Here is a 21013-nt window from a genome sequence, read left to right on the forward strand (position 1 = left end):
CACTACACCCCGCTGGAGACTGATTGTGTCTGGCATTGGTTCACTGTTGGAACCATTGTCATTACTGTTAGATGAAGTTTTGAGACCAACTGTACCATTAATTACCTAATATATACAAGACACATTGGGCATGATCAATTTTCTAGATACGCTAAATGTGGAAAATGAATTTATTTTTGCAACTATGGATGTGGATGCCCTGTACACAGTCATTCAATAGTCAGAGGCCTTAGAAGTAATTCAACAATCCCTGTTAAAACATAAAACACTCACAAAAAAAGAATACCCACTGAATTTCTCATGGTTTTGGTTGAATATGTATTGAAAGAGAATTAATTTTACTTTGACAAAGTCTTTTATAAACAGATAAAGGGCACGGTGATGGGCTGCCCATTCGATCACCAATTTGTATATGGCCAAGTTTAAGAGTAAATTTTTAGCCAACAATGGCTATTCTAAACAATTACTGGTCTAGAAGAGATACATTGATGATGTTTTTATACTTTGGAAGGGAACTAGAGAACAGCTACTGGAGTTTCATGGATGGATCCATAGCTTGGATAAAAATTTGAAATTCAAACTTGTTTATAATGAAAATGAGATTTTCTTTTTAAATATTTTAATAAAAAGAAAAAGATGGGATTGCACTTACAGAAAAAAACACTGATTTCAATAAGTTTCTACACTTTGAAAGCTGTCATAGTAGAAGTCTAAAATGAAACCTGCCGTAGGCACGAGACATGGTGGGAAGATTTACAGAAATCAGTTACCCTAGTAAATGTATTAAACTATGTTTGAAAAGGGCATGATCATATGGTAGGGAAAATCTATGGAAAGAGAAGAACAAAAAGGAAGAAGATAGGGTTGTTTATACTATTGAATTTAACTCACATTCTAGGGATATAGTGAAGATATTATTAATTTGGATTTTGCTCATGCCTTTTTCTGTAGTGGCACAAGGTGAGTTACATTCAGGTACACTGGGTATTTCTCTGCCCCTGGAGGGCTCACAATCTAATTTTGTACCTGAGGCAATGGAGGGTTGGGTGACTTGCCCAAGATCACAAGGAGCAGCAGTGGGATTTGAACCAGCCACCTCTAGGTGTCAGGACTGGTGCTCTAACCACTAGGCCACGCCTCTCTACTCCTCCCTCATCCACATTGGTCCCTAGTTAAAAACTCTTTTGCCAATAAAAATTTTTAGTAGCATATAGCAGAGGCAGAAACTTAAAAAGATCTTCTTGTGGCTTCAACATTCCAAATTGTGTGTGTTACACATATATCCGCAGTCTTTGGGCACTTTCCTTGTGGACACTGCTTTGTTTATTCAGTTAATGCCACAATTAAAACCCTAATACATCCAACCACAGGGAAGTCATACCATCTGAGACATCTTTCTAATTGTAAGACTGAAAGAGTTATTTATGCAGGATTGTGGCCTAATATATCTTGGGAAAACCCGAAGAGCTCTAAGTGTGAGGCTTATAGAACATTGCTGCGCGATTAAAAAGAAGCATTTAGAAATACCACTAGTAGAACATGCATTTCAGATGAATCAACCAAACCACAGATACCTGGGAGAGGAGGAGATATAGATAACATTCTGCAGAGAACAGAACAGAGGTTTATCTTTCAGGTTAGAACTGTAATTCCTAATGGATTGAACCAAAAACTAGATCTAAGTGTATATAAGAAGAACTAAGTATATGGAACTTGATATGATGTCAGCAGTTGACAAGTATAAAAAGCATATGACTTGATATGCTGTCAGTAATTGAAATAGTTTTCAATGCCCACCCCCCTCGGTTTTATTGTTCTCTTAATTCCATTAATTAATTAATTAGTTACCTATTTATTACTTTTATAAGAGCTCTGTATTTAGCCCTCTTATTCTGAGGAGTAGCCTAGTGGTTAGTGCAGTGGACTTTGATCCTGGGGAACTGGGTTTGATTTCCACTGCAGCTCCATGTGACTCTGGGTAAGTCACTTAACCCTTCATTACCCCAAGTACAAATAAGAACCTGTATATACTATGTAAACATCTTTGAATGTAGTTGCAAAAACCACAGAAAGGCAGTATATCAAGTCCCAGTCCCTTAATTAAAGGCTACTTTTACAAAGCCGCGCTAGCAATTCCCGCACAGCAAATGAGAGGACAACCAAAGGAATTGAATGGGCTTCCTCTCATTTGCTGCACCAAGAATCGGTAGCGTGGCTTTGTAAAAGATGCCCTAAGTGTTTTTATAAGGGCTTTTATGATTTTTAATGGACATACAATGAATTCAGTGTTTTTAGCCCTACAGACAGGATTACAGTGCATTCTGTGTCCAATGGTATCACAATCACGTCATTGGAAATGCATAAAAATGGCCACTGGAGCGCATAAACTTTTATTGCATTTTAAAGCAGCATTTTTAGCCAATTTTTAGCAATTTCAGGAGGCTCTATCAAATGATATGCTTCATTTGTTCAGATTGAGTTTTGAAAAAAATCCCTAAAAACCCCCCGATTCTTTCATGTTTGAATTTTGTTTAAAAAAAGCCTTTTAGCATCCCATGCTGGCTGTAAGTAAAGTGCTTGTTTTTATGCTTGTCTGTTGGATATTACCCCCTTGTTTTATGATTCTACTGAGTTTTCATGCTGCCCCAGTCTGGCTTTGTGAGCATTAGTTATATTTTTAGGCTCAGTTTTGAATTGAGTAATTTTAAAGTCTGTATTCATTGTTCAGCCCTTTAAGTCTGGTTTCAGTTACTGTGTTCTTTTTTTATTAAATTTTATAACAATCAAATATACGTCTTATGAGTGATAATACACAAATTTGGAAAATAAACCTGAAGAAATTATAAATCATATAGGTAAAATTTATCATTCATTATCGACCACAACAATATTAGATAATTGATCCAAGAAAGGAAATAACAACAACAAAAAAAAGATTTTATATATATATATATATATATATATATATATATATATATATATATATATTTCCAGGGCAAAAGAGACCAACATAGTTGTTCTCTGAGTTATGACCTCCAAAGAGGATTCTAAAAAGGATGTGAGGTTCATTGCTACACCTCCCTGAGGTTGTAAAATACCTGATACCATTTTAATGTTACCTTGTAAGTAAAACGCCCGGGTTATAGGTGGTAATGAGTCCTCTGACATGCCTAAAATTTCAGTTAAATATTTTTTTAACCATTTGTATCAGTGTAATTAAAGGTGATCTAGGAAAGTTTATCAGTCTCAAATTAAGCCTCCTGGATTGGTTCTTTAAATATTCCAAGCGTCTGAAGGTAGCATTTCTCTCTCTTAATGAGGTTTGTCCCAAAAGTTCCATTTTCTGAATTCTTTAGTTTAGTTGTTTCACTTCAAAAGCTTGTTGTTCACTAGTCACCTACGTTCCTTTATAGAATACTAGCATAGCAGGGCAAATATGTACATTTATTTTAGGCATGACCAATTACACCAGCCGTAAAGCAGGTAAGTGCTCACACCTAGGGATCCTTTTACTAAGGTGTACTAATAAATTAGTGTGCGTTAAGTACCATGCAACCCATAGGTATACAATGGGCTGTGTGGCATTTAGTGTGCACTAACCCCCAAATTCTATATTTGGCGCCTTAATTTCTGTGCAGAAATCGGAGAGTATTCTATAACAATGCTCATAACTTAATTGTTTAACTAATTGGATGTTAACAAGCAATTATCAGCACTGTCAGTAAGATTTACACGCACAACCCGGTAAGCATATTCTGTAACATGGTGTGCCTAAATTCTAAGTCACATATTTGAAAAGAGGGCGTGGCCATGGGTGGGGCATGGACGTTTCTAAAATTTATGCACATTATTATAGAATACACCCGCTCTGTGCCTAATTTAGATGTTGAGATTTACGCCAAGTAAAACGTGGCCTAAATGGACACGACCAAATTTGTCACATGGAGAGGTGCTGGGTGTATTCTGTGTACTGCGTGGAAAATTAAGCCTATTCTATAAAATTTAGGTGTACTTTAGAGAATACACCTAGGTGTATTTTTTTATCGCATGGATTTTTCAGGTGTCATATACAGATCTAGCCCTAAATGCATTAGCATACCTTAGTATAAGGAACCCCTAGATTGCTTTAAAAATGTGCATAAATTATAATGTTCTATAATTTGTCTGTGTAACTGTGCAACCCACAAATGATCCAGCCAAACTCCGCCCATATATACACTTCACACCATTACATTTAGGTGCCATTTTACAGAATAACGTGGTGCCTAAATGTTAAGGCCTTCCTTACGTGGTGCCTAAATGTTAAGGCCTTCCTTATAGAATTACCCTATGTTCCTACTTCAAGTTTATGTTCTGCAGGTCAAACATTTGGAACTGGTAGAAGAGGGTGCTGAAAACATGGCTGTTTGCTATTGCGCTTAATTGAGTTTGTAACTGTAAACTGTGCTATGATTCTTATTTGTTTTTATCATTTGTATGTGTTATTAACTATATAATTATGCTTGTTGTAAACCACCCTGAAGCCTTCGTGGAGAGGTGGTATAAATATGCACATAATGTAGGCATGTGTATTGGACATGCACAGATCCATTTTTCAGCACGTCTGCAAAAAAAGGCCTTTTTTGGCGAAAATGGACATGTAGCAAAATAAAAAGTGGCGCGCATTCATTTTGGACCTGACACCTTACAAACACCCATTGACTTAACGGTAAGGTCTCCCACGTTAACGGGGTGGTAATCGTCAGCGCACGTACACTGCTGATTACCGCCCAGTTAGTGCCAAGCAGTAGAAAATAAAAAATATTTTCTGCCGCGCATATTGGACGCGTGTAAAAAATGGAATTACCATCCGATGCTCACAGTAGCCGGGTGGTAGTTCCAAATTGCCGCGCATTGTACGCGCGTAGGCACCTATGCGCCTTAATAAAAGGGCCCCGTATAAATTATTTCTTGAAGTGTATTTCTCTAGTTTGGCCAGCAGGTTGTGCATGTTTATTTTTAAAGCTGTTACAGAGAACTGATTGTTCCCTCTTTAGTTAACACAGATAAGAGGTAACCTGTAGTGATGTGGCCAGCTATTTTTAAAACTTGTTGTTCTGGGCTCTGATTGGCCCAAGAGCTCAAACTTCAGCTAGGATGTACTGGTTTTTTCTCCAGTCTTAGCCAAGGAGAAAAGAGAGAAGGATCTCTTTGCTGAGGCCCTGTGACCAGTTATATTTGATAACTTATAAGCAGCTATAAGTCCTGATCTCCTCAGGTACTATTTAGATAGTAAACAAATGTTTAAATAGTATTATAATTGATCCATGTTCAGTTACCTGTATTATGTGCTGTTTTGTTCCATCTGTTTTTATGGTTCACTATTCAATATTTTTTTCATGTTAATAAACATTTTTAGTTTATTGCCTCTGCTTGTCTGGACTGACTAAGAATCTTGGTGGTTTGTGTATTGGGTCTGTGAGTGCTTCCTAGGAAATGTGGGACCACTGGGAGTGTAGCCCCTGTAACCTAGAAATCACTGGGGAACACCTTGAGAGCGGGAGACTTGCTCAGAGGTGGTTGGGACCCCAGTCGGTGGGAGGAGGGTGCTAGTGTAGTGTAGGTGGACCTGAGCTGTGCTGGGAACAGACCCTCTAACTGGCCATGGGGTAGCCTCAGGTGGGTGGCTAGGCATTTTGTGACACCTCCCCCCCAAATATTCTTTTTTGAAATAAATGTACATAATGTATTATATTTATAAGTGTTGAAAAATATTATAAACTGAAATTATTTTCTGCCTAATGTTATCAGAGCTGGCCAAATTATTTTTTAAGCACAAAAAACAATACCACAGTGCAAATATTTCCATATTTGAGTAGGTATATGACACTGCTGAATAAACATCAGAGGTTGTTTAACCTTTAAAATTGCATATTTATGCAAGCCATTTAAATTAATGTGAAAACATAAAAAAATTAAATGATGAAAATGTAAGTATAGTTTTAACATGACTGTTTATTCTTATAAAGGCTGTTCATGTTTGTTAGACTTTTAGTTATCCTTTCTGTGGGATCTAGTGTATTTCACAAATAAGCACATCCATTATTTCATCAAATCACTTAGGGGTCCTTTCACTAAGTTGCAGTAGGCTTTAGTGTGCCCTTACATGCGTCTATTGCATGCTCTAGGGCCTTTTTTACCATGACCATAAAAACCGTGGTTTCTGTTTTTTTCAATAACGGCCATGTGCTAATGTTCCATTAGCACGTGGCCATTTTTAAAGATTACCATAGGAGCACCTACCAACAACTATTTTGTAGATGGTAAGGACTCTTGTGTTATCTGTGTGATAACCATTTAGTGCATGCTGTGAGTGGGAAAGTGTGGGGTACAAATAAATAAATGTCCACTTTCCACTCCTCACATTCCACCTCAAAAAAACAACAACCCAGGGCTCCTTTTATAAAGTGACGCTACTGATTAGCATGTGTGGAATGTGAAGAAACACATGGGAATTGAATGGGCTTCTTTGCATTCAGTGCACTGCTAATCAGTAGCACCGCTTTGCAAAAGGAGCCCACATATTCAGAAACTACCATGTGACACTGTAGTGTGTCCTGTGGTAGTCCATTTTTTGCTATGTTAGGCATTCGTTAGCATCTAGTGCAGTTTAATAAAAGGACCCCTTAATTCATTAAGAATGAAGAACTTCCATTGAAAAGTCCAGATTACTGTTATTCTTAAACTGGTGTTCTGCATCCTAGCATTGCCTCTGATCATTATCTTTCTTCTCTTTTTTCAGCATCATAGAGAGAGAAGTGATGTTGTTGTCAGAAGTGGACAAAGTTAAAGAGGAGGCCAGTAAGCGTACTTACAAGAATCATTTCCTTTCTATTTCATGAAAAAATCCTCAAAAATATAGATTTAACTGTTGGGCAATTTTGAAACACCATAGGGGGTTTTCAGTCCGGCAGATACATTGTACACTCAGGACTGCTAGCTCATTTTCAAAGGGAGACCTGTATGGGGATTTCCCTTTAAAAATGTGCCAGCCACAAGAATGAAGCTCAAACCTCCTTTAAAGCAGGTGCAAATATACATTCCAAAAGTATGCTTGTGGCTCTGATTTTGAAAATGAAAATGAAAGCCCTACACATATTCATCCTCCTCCAACCTTATCACACTTTTCTTTTTATAGCTTATCATAAACTGCCATTTTTCATCAAGCATGCAACTGAAAGCAGAGTACAATACATCTAAATACAAGACTCAAAATTTCTCTTAATTTATACCTAACCCATTTCCCACTCTCACCAGGGAATGAGACAGCCATTCATATAAATTAAAAATGAATCAATAAAATTAAAATACAGTCACTCCCAATACAAATAATCCAGCATATATAAAGCATAATATAGGTGCATTGTAATAAAAATTTGTTATCCTAACAGAAAAACAAAAATACTAAATCATAACCCTCCAGCCACCATAAACTCTAACCCCTGCATGAATTCTATTTAGCTCTCTCCTACCAGTCTCTCTCAAAGGAGCTCCAAAGGGGCATGCCCCTTAGGCTTGCCCCTTTGGATTATTTGTATTGGGAGTGAGTATATTTTAATTTTATTGATTCATTTTTAATTTATATGAACGGCTTCATTAGATCTCTCAGCAGCCATCGATTTCATCGATCACTACTTACTCCTTAGTCATCTAGCTGATGTCGGACTCTCAGGATTAGTAGGTAAATGGGTTTCTTCTTTCTTGCAGGAATGGAATTTCTCAGTCTTTTTCTCTGGTAATACTTCTTCCAATTAATCTTTATCATCAGGCATCCCCAAGATTCAATCTTATGACCCTTACTCTTCAATATTTTGATAAGCCCTCTAGCTACTCTTTTAACATTAATTTATTCTTTTACACCATTGATATTCTTCTTATTTATCACATATCACCATTGAACATTACTTTGAGCCTATTACAGACCTGCTTAAATGCATAGGCTGACTGGTTATCTCATCATAGATTAGTTTTGAACTCTCAGAAAACCGCAGGAGCTTTACCACAACCCTCTCTCTCTCTCTCTCTCTCCTCTCCTCTCCCTCTCTCTCTCTCTCCAGTACTGTTTAACATTCCTATCACTCCTGTTCTCTCTTTCCGCTACTTGGGTGTTATCCTTGACTCACCACTATCTTTCCAACATCAAGTTGCAGCTGAAGTAAAAATGCTTTTTAAAAAAAATATTTATACACAAATTACACCTTCTTCACAGTTTTCTCAATACTCTACAACTTCAGACATTAATTCATGCTCTCTTAATATCTCGCCCTTGACTATTGCAACGTGGTCTATGCAGGCATAGCTGGACATCTTAAGTGTCTCCAAACTGTACATAATATGGCAGCTAGGCTTCTCTGTGGATCCAAAAAATGTGATCATATCTTTCCTCTTTTTGTTTGCCTGCACTGGCTTCCTATCTCATTTAGGATTTCCTTAAAATTATTGTGTTTGACCCACAAAGCATAGTATTTGGGTGTTCCATCTTTCCTTTCATCTTTCACCATCACTTATACACCGTCGAGGACCCTGAGATCTATTGATTCGTACCGATTGGTACTACCTGGCCCCAGGAAGACTCACTATAAATCCACAAGACATACTGCTTTCTTTTTCTTGGCTCCAAAACTGTGGACTGAACTGCCCACTTCCCTATGTACAGAGCAATCATTCCCAAATTTAAAGCATTGTTAAAAACGTACTTTTTTCAAAAAGCATTTGGGTTACAGCTGTCAAGTTGAATGTCTGATTAGTGATCTGATGAGAATTTTTATTTAAGGATATTATGACTGTTCTTGTATGTTTGGACTTTCCTATTGTATCTAGTGTTCCTTTTAAGAGTTACTTAAATTTTTTAAAAATGTACACCGCTTTGACCTGCTAGCAGACATAGCAATATATCAAATACAATAAATCAAAACAAAGTTCCAAGGCTGCATACTGGTTCTGCAGTTCAAGGGCAGGTGGAGTCCTGGCATTGATCCTGTGGGGTCTTGTGGTTGTCCTCTTTCAGCACAGCTTCTTCTTCCCCACTGCCAGAGATCTTTGATACATCACAAAGCATTTCATCAATGCATTTCTCATTCTCATGGATGCTTCTCAACCTTAAACAGGAACAGTAGAACAGGAAAAACCTCTACCACAAATCCACACAGTACAAAGGAAGTAGAGACTGACCACAGACTAGACCAACTTGGGAGATGATGATGGAAAACTTTATTGATAATTCAAGGGACCCGACACAGTCCATGTTTTGACGCACAAAGGCATCTGCCTCAGGGGTCACACAGGATATTCACAGAATACCCACGTTAAGCAGAATTATAAACAAAGGTGAACTCTATAAAATTAAAACCAAGTCTCCTGCACATACCAATTTGGTAGAGAAGAGAACCAACAACATAACGGCAGGAAACACAGAGGCAGAAGCTATAACTGGGGCAACAGCTTTGGTGACAATGTTTCCCAGCATACTTCAGTTGCAGAAATGTTTACACATGTTCAAGGAAAAGAGAAAACAGAAAAGCTCTACCAAAACTTCTACCTTTTCCTCAGCAGTTCTATAGATCAAAAGAAGCAGCTAATCTCATGTGGGGAAGTGCAGGGACTTCAGGTCACCTCTATTTGGAAATGGAGTTAAAAAAAGAAATCCTAGAGCCAGGGGCATAGCCAGACTTCGCAGTGGGAGGGGGCCAGGATGGCACATTTTGGTCTGCTGCCCTGCCGCTCCCCACCCACTGCCTCAGCAAATACCTTGGCTGGCTGGGGCCCCCAACCCCCACCAGCTGAAGCCTTGTGCAGTGCTGGTCTCCGGCACCGCCACATTGCCTGCCCTGCCCTCTCTTCCCCTCATATTCTGCACACTCCTTTTAGTGAAATTGAGCATGCTCTGCTAAAACTAAAAAAATAAGACAACAATTATCCCAGCAGTATAAAATTCCAATTTAAACAATCCTTTTCCTAAAATAAATCAGGCAGAGCACTTGAAGCAAAAAAGCCAGAAAAAAATCTTCCATCTGCAATGTCCTCCTCCTAATTGGCTGAAAAACCTTTAAAACCTAAAGATCAACTGACTCCTTTGCTCTTGTGCTGCATCTTTACTCTAGCCATGAGATATAGTATAAATTCAGCACTAAAAGAAGAATGGAAAAATGTACAAAATTTTAGATGTTTTTATACATCGAGATCAATTTGGTAGACAGCATTTTGCATACCCATTGTGCTATTCTTTAGTGAAGTAGTTGTACTGCTGCTTTTTTTATCCTAAAACTTCTTACTGCATTGGGAATAGCATAGTAACGCAGTTTTTTAAAAAATCTGCTATTGTTTCCTTTTGGTCCATCTAGTCTGCCCAACAAGACGGCCAGAGTTGTACTTGATGATTCCAGAAGGTTATACCCCTCTTTGCTCCGTTTAAAGTGCTAAGGTTATTTAGCTTTGCTTTGACTCCCTCCTCTTTCTAAATAGGGATCCACCTGTGTTTATCCCATGTGTTTTTTAATTCCATTATGGTTTTTATACCCACCTCTAGCAAGAAGGTTTTGTAGGTATTCACCAGCATTTCCATGAAATGGTTATTTCCTGCTGTTACTCCTAAGTCTACTACCCTGCAATCTCAGTTCTTCTCCTCTAGTTCTACCACTTCCCCATATCTGAAACAGATTTGTTTGTATATTAATACCTTTCAACTATTTAAAATCTGCATCGTATCTACTCTGTCCCGCCTTTCCTCTATGGCAGGGGTTCTTAACCCAATCCTTGGGACACACCTAGCTAGTCAGGTTTTCAGAATATCTACATACAATGCAAATTTACCTCATGCATATTCATTGTGGATATCATGAAAACCAGACTGGCCTGATATGTCCTGAGGACTGGGTTGAGAACCCTTTGCTCTAGGGCAGGGGTAGGCAACTCCGGTCCTCGAGAGCCGCAGGCAGGTCAGGTTTTCAGGATATCCACAATGAATATGCAGGAGATAGATTTGCAAGCACTGCCTCCATGGTATGCAAATCTATCTCCTGCATATTCATTGTGGATATCCTGAAAACCTGACCTGCCTGCGGCTCTCGAGGACCGGAGTTGCCTGCTCTAGCGTATACATAATCAGGTCTTCAGATTTCATTTCAAACTTCTTTTGGTGCAAACCCCATACTATTTTTGTTGTATTCCTCTGAACTTTTTCAAGTCTTTTCCCAAATCTAGCAGCATCCACAAGACAAGCAGTGGCTCCCATATGGCTTTGAGGAGACAGCAAAAATGGGGGTAAGAAAGGTTGTTAGTTAGGCACCGAGAAGCAGCACACGAAGCGCTAATCTCATAACGGCATCTGAGCACCCAGGTTCCATTATAGAATACTAGCATGAGTCAGCATTTACACTCCAGCAATTAGGCATGGCCACATGCTATGTCAATGCTATGCCTAAATGCAGCACTTTAGCGGGTAACTTATAGGCGGTCGGTGGCCCAACTGTTTGGGGCAGCTAAAGGGGGTGGAGTTAGGGGCGGGGCCAGGGGCGGTGCTTACCTCCATAATTGTCTGACAACACACAGAAAAAAAAATAAGTAAAAATAAAATAGTCACAATTAATACCTTTTATTAAATTTAGATATTAGATTGTAAGCTCTATTGAGCAGGGACTGTCTCTTTGTGTCAGGTGTTCAGCGCTGCGTGCGTCTGGTAGCGCTATACAAATGTTAATAATATTAGATATGTATCATATGTCAAAGAATAAAGTGGTTGCTCAAAGCATAAGCTAACCAATCACTCAACTGCAAAACACTATGCACAACTTTGTGCAAAAACACACGCAGAACCTTACTGTACCATAAATATTACACTGGACAGAATACACCAATGTACCACCCATACGGAAAAAGCAGACCATCAACAATATGAAACAAAGGATCATAATATCACAATTCTAATGTAGAGCCACAAAACACCCTTTTAGGGTGGATAGTGTTCACAATGAGCTCCTTTTATTAACAACCATATGTAGATCCTTCAAGAGGTAGTGTGTCATGATTTAGGCTCTACACCCTTTCAGATGTTTTGGTGCCAGCTCAGTAAGGCCAACACACAATCTCTCCACTGCAAAACACTATGCACAAACTTATGCAAAAACACACTCATAACCTTAGCAAACCACAACAGCACCAATTACAAGGACAGGACAAGCTACAACCTTATGCGTGGAAAGGCAGCACTATAATTACACCTGGCTCTAAAACACCAGTACACAACCTAGTGAAAAAAATAAAAAGGGCTGCAAATACTACACGCTAACAGAATACTGTACCTTGATCACACATAAAAAACACAAGACAACAGATATGAAGGCAAAATACTAAACTGGAAAGTTACCTCAAGAAGTCAGACTCAGCATGCAGCAATACTAGAAAATTTTAAACTTGCATGCAAAATATCACAGATGCACATTTCCAAAAGTTGACCTATTTCAATTAATAAATTCTGAATAAAAAAGTTTTCTGCCTTTGCTGTCTGAGTATTTAGTTTTTCTGTTAGCTTTGGTCCCAGTTTCTTCTGTTGTGTGCAGCAATTCTCTTCTCCCCTGCCCTCACCTCCTCTCCAGGGATCTGTTCTCTTCCCCTTCTCTCCAGCGATCTCTCCCCTCCAACCATCCATCCACCCATGGCCAAAAATTCGCCTCTCCCCTCCCCTCCAGCGATCTGTTCTCTCCCCCTGCCTTCCCCTTCTCTCCATGTCTTGTCCAGCGATGATCTGTTCCCCTCCCCTCCCAGCGATTCTTCCTGCCGTCGCCTTAACCGTTTTACTCTCCCTGGCAGCAACGTGAAGAAAAAGGCACTGTCTGCAGGATCGCCTTCGGCTTCAGCTTTTCCCTTCGCTTCGCTCTTCACACAATGTCCCGCCTTCGCGGAAACAGGAAATGCATCATCGCAAAGGCGGGACACTGTGTGAAGAGCGAAGCAAAGAGAAAAGCTGAAGCCGGAGGCGATCCTGCAGACAGTGCCTTTTTCTTCACGTTGCTGCCAGGGAGAGTAAAACGGTTATACAAGTGGGGGGGGGGGGGGGGGGCAAGGAAGGCTGCCGGTCGGGGAGAGTAGGAAGGAAGGACGGTGGGAGAGCTCCCTGGCTGCTGCGCAAGCCCTGCTTTTGTGAGGGCAGCAGCCAGGGGATGGTCAAGATTGGGCTGGGGAGGCTTAGCCTCCCCAAGCCTCTTATACGGAGCGCCTATGGGGTAACTTAAAATATTCTTTAAATTAACACATTTACATATGGGACCCACCCCTTTGCATTTACATCCTAAGGAAGTTACATGCTATAGAATAACACATAGCGCCCAACGAGCACTAAAGCATGTAACAGTCTCACACGTAAGTGCTAGGATTCTGTAACTTACATGTGCAATTGGCACCTAACTTTAGATGACCTGTTATGGAAAGAGGGGGTAAGTGCACTAAGAGGATAATGCACTTGGGGTGAATTCTATATATGGCACCGAAAAAGTTGCTATTCTATAAGCTGTGCTTAGTTAGGCATGGTTTATAGAATAGCGCTTAGGCCTGGAACTCGTGCCTAACTTTAGGCGTGGTCATTTGCACCAACTGAAACGTGGTGCAAATGTACACATTAAATTAGGTGTGTATTCACCCTTATTCTAAAACAAGGTGTGTAAATGCTAGGATGACCATCCCATTTCTGTGTCCCCTTTTTTTACTCGCGTGTAAAATTTAGGCATGTAAATCCCAATTAAATAGTTAATGTAAATAATTATTTATTAAGAAGTCAATTATTGGCACTAATTAGCTTGTTATTTAACCCATTAGTGCCCAATGTTCCCAAAATAAGCCATATGGGAACAAATTAATTTGTTCCCATATGGGAACATTGGGCACTAATGGGTTAATTAAATTGCATGTGCAAATTAGGTACATGCCCAAATTTTCGCGCACGTTTAGCGACTTATATAGAATTAGAGGGTTAACGTGCATTAAAAGGCAAAATTCTGCATTATTTGCCCTTAACACATTAGTCTAGTGCAATTCACATTACATAATAATGAGATGCAAAGCACCTCATTATTTGATTTGCACAATAACACAGCTTACATTGAACTTAAAAGCCGCATTATTTGTGGAAAAATAATAACAACTCTGAACTGGAGTTCATTTTTCTCCCTGGGAATTTTGGGCCGCTAACATGTAGCATGATGCTTCCAGGAGCCTTAAAGAAGCTGATGGTCTTTACAAATCATGCCTGATAGCATATCCTCCCATCTAACACACACCCCCCATCACAAGTCCCTTCTTTCCAAGGAAAGAGCCCCCACCTCCAAATCCCTCCAGGGACCTACTAGTGCAGTGGCATTCCTAGGTCAGCTGCCACCTGGGATAACCTCCCCCCCCCCCCAGTGCATCCTCCCCCGGTGCATCACCTCCATCCCCCCCCCCCCCCCAGCGCATTGCTCGTAGCTCCTGGGGGTGCTGGGAGCAGTCACATGGCTGTCAGCTCTGCTGTTTCCCTGCCTCAGAACAGAAAGTAACATCAGAGAGAGTAGGGAACCTGTGGAGCCGACAGCCGCACAGCTGCTCTCTGTACCCCCTTGTAGTGTGCACCTGGGGCAGTCCACCCCCACTGCCCCACCCTTGGTACACCATTGAATGGTTTCCTTGTTATCTGATGAGATGGCCACTTTGACCTCTAGGAGTAGTCTCGCTGCACTACCACTAGGGGTCAAGCTGCCAATTAAAGGCAATGATAAGTATGAGGCTGTGACTGGGGTGGGGGGAGATGGAGAGGGATGTTTGTCAGAGAGGAGATATGGATTTGGTTGTGATTATTTAAAGACCACTGGCCCCTTTAAGAAGGGTCTCAGGAGCACCAGGCAATGCAGTGGTGACATGATGCTACCATGGAGAAAAAAAAACACAGCTTGCAAAGTTGATTGCAAATAGCATTATTCATTTATTGTGAGAGTTACTAACCTGCTACTGAGCAAGTTATTTACAAATTAGCATCTATAATTCAAAACATATGTTACACAAGCCACCCATAAAAACAATGACAAAAGAGAACACATATTTGCTCCTATAATTTTCCATGGAAAGAAAATAAAAGAAACACGACAGATGGGAGTTACTTTGAAAAAACTAAGATCAGCCCAGAGATATTCAGGGTGAAGGTTTGTTGAAGTACATAACACCTTATAGGCTGATTCGGGAGGCAGACTGGAGGATGTTCATGAAATACTGATGGGGGATGTGTCTACTGGGTGCCCTGGATAATTTTATTCTACCAAAACCAATAAGTTGTCAGCATTGGATATCTCCTAAATAACCCTTTTACAATTGTTTTGGAAAACTTGAATATCTGATGCTGTTGGCACAAGAGATCCCCAAAATGCATTCACCCCATCTCTCTTCAGAGAATTGGAACCCATACTGACTGTGCTCTGGAATAACCTCATGTGCAACATCTGGTGTCCTAAATATTTATATACTGAATAATGAACAGGAATTTGAGAAAAGATAATGTAATTCTTTAACGGGAACCAGTAAATAAAATTAAGCCTACCCTAAATCATTAGATTTGTCTATAAAAATAGTTTGCTTTGTCACTATGGTAATAGTCATACTTTGGCTAGTGCAAGTAATTTTGCATAATTTAAGGTTTTTGTATGTGGAATATATAAATAGAATTATGTAAATGTTAAACAATTTTTATATGCACACAGCAGTAATGCATTAGTATGTTTTTTCCCCCCAGTGCAAATACTAACTGCTCGCCAGAAAAAAGCTGAAGAGTTGAAGAAAATGACAGACCTGGCAAGTCAAATGGCTGAAAACCAACTGTCTGAACTCAGGGCTGAAATTAAGGTTTGTCTTGGATAATTCTATGCAAACATTTCACTGCTATAAACAGATGGCCACCTTATATGCTCAACATAGTTCAACTGTGTTCCATTTCCATGCTAATGCAAAACATCTCTGAACTGGATCTTTTAAATGTTGCTTAGATGATGTTTAACTCCATTCATTCAAAAAACCTCTAGTATTTTATGAAAGACTTGCTGAATACGGAGCCTTTTATGAACTGCCTATATATATAGCACCTCCAAAACTTACATGTATATGGCTGCATTCAGATCACAAGAAGTTATTTTGCTAAGGAAAATGTTCAGAAAAAGTATGGCTTCTTTCCAGATCCAGTTTGGTATTTCAAGTGGTAGTCATGGGGGAGATACTGCTTACTACCGAGGAGTCCAATATTACTTTGAAATATCTTAATCGGCCCCTCTCAGATATCCAGTTTTACAACATGCACCATTTACACGCATACTTAGCAAAATCACTATGTATTTGTGAAAATAACACTTACACTAGAGAGTTGGCATGGGGACAGAAATTTCATTCATCCCCGCCCATCCCCAATGGAATCTAACCCATACCCATCCTTACCCACTAAGATCCATTCTATCCCCACAGTTAATCTCCTCCATCCCCACCCGTACCTTCAGGAGCCAATGCTATTATTTACTTGCTTGTAGCCCTCTGTTTCCTCTCAATCCCAACAGCCTCCCATGGTTTTTTAAATGATATTCAACCAATAAGTGTTCCAAGCCTCAGTCTGGTGTTCCACCTGCCTCTCTAGGCATTCCAAGCCTCATTCTGGCACTCCAGTTTCCTTTCTCAGTGCATTCCAAGCCTCATTCTGGAGTCACCAGAGATTTTGAGTACACACTTGCAGGAATCCCATGGTGACTTCTTCCATCCCCACGGGAATCCAGTGGCGACTTCTTTCATATCCACAGGTTCCATGGGATTCCCACAATCCTCATTCCCATGCAGCTCTCAAACTTGCACATGCAAAGTCCAGAAAATGTAAGTGCTAGTTTCACAAATAAATGGTACTTTTGCTAATTATACTTGTAAATGGTGAATGATGTAAAACTAGATATCTGAGGGAGGCCAATTAAGATATTTCAAAGTGATTTTGGACTTCTCAGTGCTAAGCACGATGTCTCCCATGACTACCTCTCCAGACACCAGATCTAAACATGCAATATTCCGGCTATGCACTGTTCTGTAAAATGACACCTAAATGTTATGACAATAGTTTGCAGGTGGGCATTCACATGAGTGGAGTTTGGGTGAAGCATTGACAGGGCACACATTCACGCACATAGACTATAAAGAATTATAATCATGCGTGTTTAGATGTGATCATTTACAGCAGCTGGTGTAAGTGATTGTGCCTAGAATATTTGTGCGTTCTTGGCATGTTACACTGGTATTCTATAAAGAAAAGCTAGCACCTGTGTTTTTTTGATAGAATATACTCCAAGTAGACACATTGTAGGTTTCTAAATGTAGGTGCCCTTTATAAAATTACCCTCCATGTGTCTTGTTAGGAGTTACAGGGAGAACTGCCCAGCAGAAAAGAAGCCTTTTAAGTATGATCTATCAAGATTTCACTGGAGATCACCTGTTGTGTTTATGGGAAGGAGAGTGTCTCTTTTCAACTGATCTACGGTGGTGTGCAACAGTGTGGAATAAGCAGCTCTTAATGCTGTTTTGAAGCTTCAATATGCAATTTTTCACATAACTGTAGATGTTATGGTAGAACATCATACATTATCAGCACCATTTTAGATAGGTCATGGATATGGGAATATCCACTTATTTGCAAAAACAAGCAGAACATGTGATAAGACCAGGGCTGTACACGTATGTGTCTAGTAAAATTGAGGTTTCTCCATCTGCTGCCAGAGACGTCTGAAAAGTGGAATAAACTTGTAGAAGATAAACACAGATCTCACAAAATACTGCCACAGTGTATGTATTGTAACCAGGTGCCCCTAGGTGCAGCCAAGGATAGAACAATCTCCTCCAGCCACAGGCTCCCGGCACAATGAAGAAATAGATGTCCACCAGTAACTTCAATCTTAAGGACTTTTATTCCATGCAGGTTTCTAGTACACAGTTCCAACAGCAGCATAGCACATACCAGGATTCAATACAGGCTTACAGGCTCCAGTCTGGGCTCTTTATCCAATGCACAATAAACAGTAATTCAATTCCCAAGACAAACAGTTCTTTCAGTTCATCATCACAGTTCATTCACCAAGCAGCAGTTTCTACCTTCTATCCTCTTTACCTTCAGGAGAGTTCAATATTTTAGGGACTCCTTCTACCCAAGGGTTTTCCCCTGCATGAGCTTCACAGTGAATTCAATACTTTTGGGACTTCCTCCACAGTGAATTCAATACTTTTGGGACTTCCTCTCACCCAAGGAATTTCAGCCTGCTTCAGTACTTTAGGGACCTCCTTGCCCAAGGATTTTCAGCCTGCAAATACTTTAAGGACCACCCTGCCCAAGGGTTTCCAGCCTGCAACTGCTTCTCTCCTTCTGCTTCTCTCTCCTGAACTGAACTGAACTCCTGGGACTCCTTCCCACCTGCCTAATCAATCTCTGGCTTCAGCTACCACAACCAATCATTCTCCTTCCATTAGCTTCCTCACACCCCAAACCAGCTGAGTTGAGCATTAAACTAATGAGACCAATGATGAGCTCCTGCACACAGGGTTCCCTAACTCTTTTTCCGCCCAGTGGCAGCCACTCTACACAACCTGCCAGCTTACACCTATGTCTTCCCTGATTGTAGCTAGGAGTCCAGTCCGGGTTCTTCATCTCCCCCTCTGGCTCCTTGCCTGCAATGCCTTCTGGGACTTGTATTTCAGACTGAAACTGCCTTAACCCAACTATCCTGGAGGTGACTTTATCACAGTATACATCCTGAAGGGTCCAAAATGGTGCCTAAACATGCAGAAACTGAGTGCATATAGGCAAACACATACATGCCGGGCCCATATACATGTAGTATTCAGCAGCCACAAGGCCCCCTAGCTGTGGAAACTAGCCATGAGGTGCTAACGGGCAATACACATGTAGCACTAGACTACGGCAGCACTAAACATGCAGTGCTATTTATATAGTGTTATCCGCCCAAGCTCTAGTAGCAGCGGAAAACGTCAAGGTCCATGAAGCATGTAGACCAGGGATGTCCAACCTCGGTCTTTGCCAGGTCGGGTTTCCAGGATTTCCACAATGAATATGCTTGAGATCTATTTGCATACAATGGAGACAGAGCATGCAAATGGATCTCATGCATATTCATTGGGGAAATCCTGAAAACACGACTGGATTGTGGCCCTCGAGATTCGCAGTTGGACACCCCAATATAGACACTTCTCCCAGCAATGCTCAGGGCAGCCATAATGCGGTGGCCAGAGCCATGCGCATGTGGGCCAGGACCTGCAATATATATACCACCCATTATCAGCACCTTCCACATGCACATGCAAGATGGAGTCTAGGAGGGAGTGCAATTTCGCAGAGAAGGAGAGTGACCTGGCTGTCTTGCTACGAAGTGAAGTGCACCTCTTCTGATATGACAGGCAGCGGGTCTCCCAAGCATCAGCAACAATGGTCTGGGAAAAGATTCAGAAGACCCTAACAAGGTAAGGACCTACAGTGGTGGAAATAAGTATTTGATCCCTTGCTGATTTTGTAAGTTTGCCCACTGACAAAGACATGAGCAGCCCATAATTGAAGGGTAGGTTATTGGTAACAGTGAGAGATAGCACATCACAAATTAAATCCGGAAAATCACATTGTGGAAAGTATATGAATTTATTTGCATTCTGCAGAGGGAAATAAGTATTTGATCCCCCACCAACCAGTAAGAGATCTGGCCCCTACAGACCAGGTAGATGCTCCAAATCAACTCGTTACCTGCATGACAGACAGCTGTCGGCAATGGTCACCTGTATGAAAGACACCTGTCCACAGACTCAGTGAATCAGTCAGACTCTAACCTCTACAAAATGGCCAAGAGCAAGGAGCTGTCTAAGGATGTCAGGGACAAGATCATACACCTGCACAAGGCTGGAATGGGCTACAAAACCATCAGTAAGACGCTGGGCGAGAAGGAGACAACTGTTGGTGCCATAGTAAGAAAATGGAAGAAGTACAAAATGACTGTCAATCGACAAAGATCTGGGGCTCCACGCAAAATCTCACCTCGTGGGGTATCCTTGATCATGAGGAAGGTTAGAAATCAGCCTACAACTACAAGGGGGAACTTGTCAATGATCTCAAGGCAGCTGGGACCACTGTCACCACGAAAACCATTGGTAACACATTACGACATAACGGATTGCAATCCTGCAGTGCCCGCAAGGTCCCCCTGCTCCGGAAGGCACATGTGACGGCCCGTCTGAAGTTTGCCAGTGAACACCTGGATGATGCCGAGAGTGATTGGGAGAAGGTGCTGTGGTCAGATGAGACAAAAATTGAGCTCTTTGGCATGAACTCAACTCGCCGTGTTTGGAGGAAGAGAAATGCTGCCTATGACCCAAAGAACACCGTCCCCACTGTCAAGCATGGAGGTGGAAATGTTATGTTTTGGGGGTGTTTCTCTGCTAAGGGCACAGGACTACTTCACCGCATCAATGGGAGAATGGATGGGGCCATGTACCGTACAATTCTGAGTGACAACCTCCTTCCCTCCGCCAGGGCCTTAAAAATGGGTGGTGGCTGGGTCTTCCAGCACGACAATGACCCAAAACATACAGCCAAGGCAACAAAGGAGTGGCTCAGGAAGAAGCACATTAGGGTCATGGAGTGGCCTAGCCAGTCACCAGACCTTAATCCCATTGAAAACTTATGGAGGGAGCTGAAGCTGCGAGTTGCCAAGCGACAGCCCAGAACTCTTAATGATTTAGAGATGATCTGCAAAGAGGAGTGGACCAAAATTCCTCCTGACATGTGTGCAAACCTCATCATCAACTACAGAAGACGTCTGACCGCTGTGCTTGCCAACAAGGGTTTTGCCACCAAGTATTAGGTCTTGTTTGCCAGAGGGATTAAATACTTATTTCCCTCTGCAGAATGCAAATAAATTCATATACTTTCCACAATGTGATTTTCCGG

General features: G+C 40.9%; 1 protein-coding gene across 2 annotated transcripts in view; it reads left to right on the plus strand.

Annotated features, from left to right (window-relative positions):
• LOC115474599 (SPATS2-like protein) overlaps positions 1 to 21013 on the plus strand; it is a 126718-nt gene that overhangs the window by 81572 nt on the left and 24133 nt on the right. For both annotated transcript variants that reach the window (XM_030210128.1, XM_030210129.1), the window contains 2 exons: positions 6782 to 6840; positions 15785 to 15894. In XM_030210128.1, the coding sequence (XP_030065988.1) occupies positions 6782 to 6840; positions 15785 to 15894 (169 nt within the window). The remainder of the gene's footprint in view (positions 1 to 6781; positions 6841 to 15784; positions 15895 to 21013) is intronic.

Source organism: Microcaecilia unicolor, chromosome 7 (assembly GCF_901765095.1).
Source record: "Microcaecilia unicolor chromosome 7, aMicUni1.1, whole genome shotgun sequence".
Classification (NCBI taxonomy): Eukaryota; Metazoa; Chordata; class Amphibia; order Gymnophiona; family Siphonopidae; genus Microcaecilia; species Microcaecilia unicolor.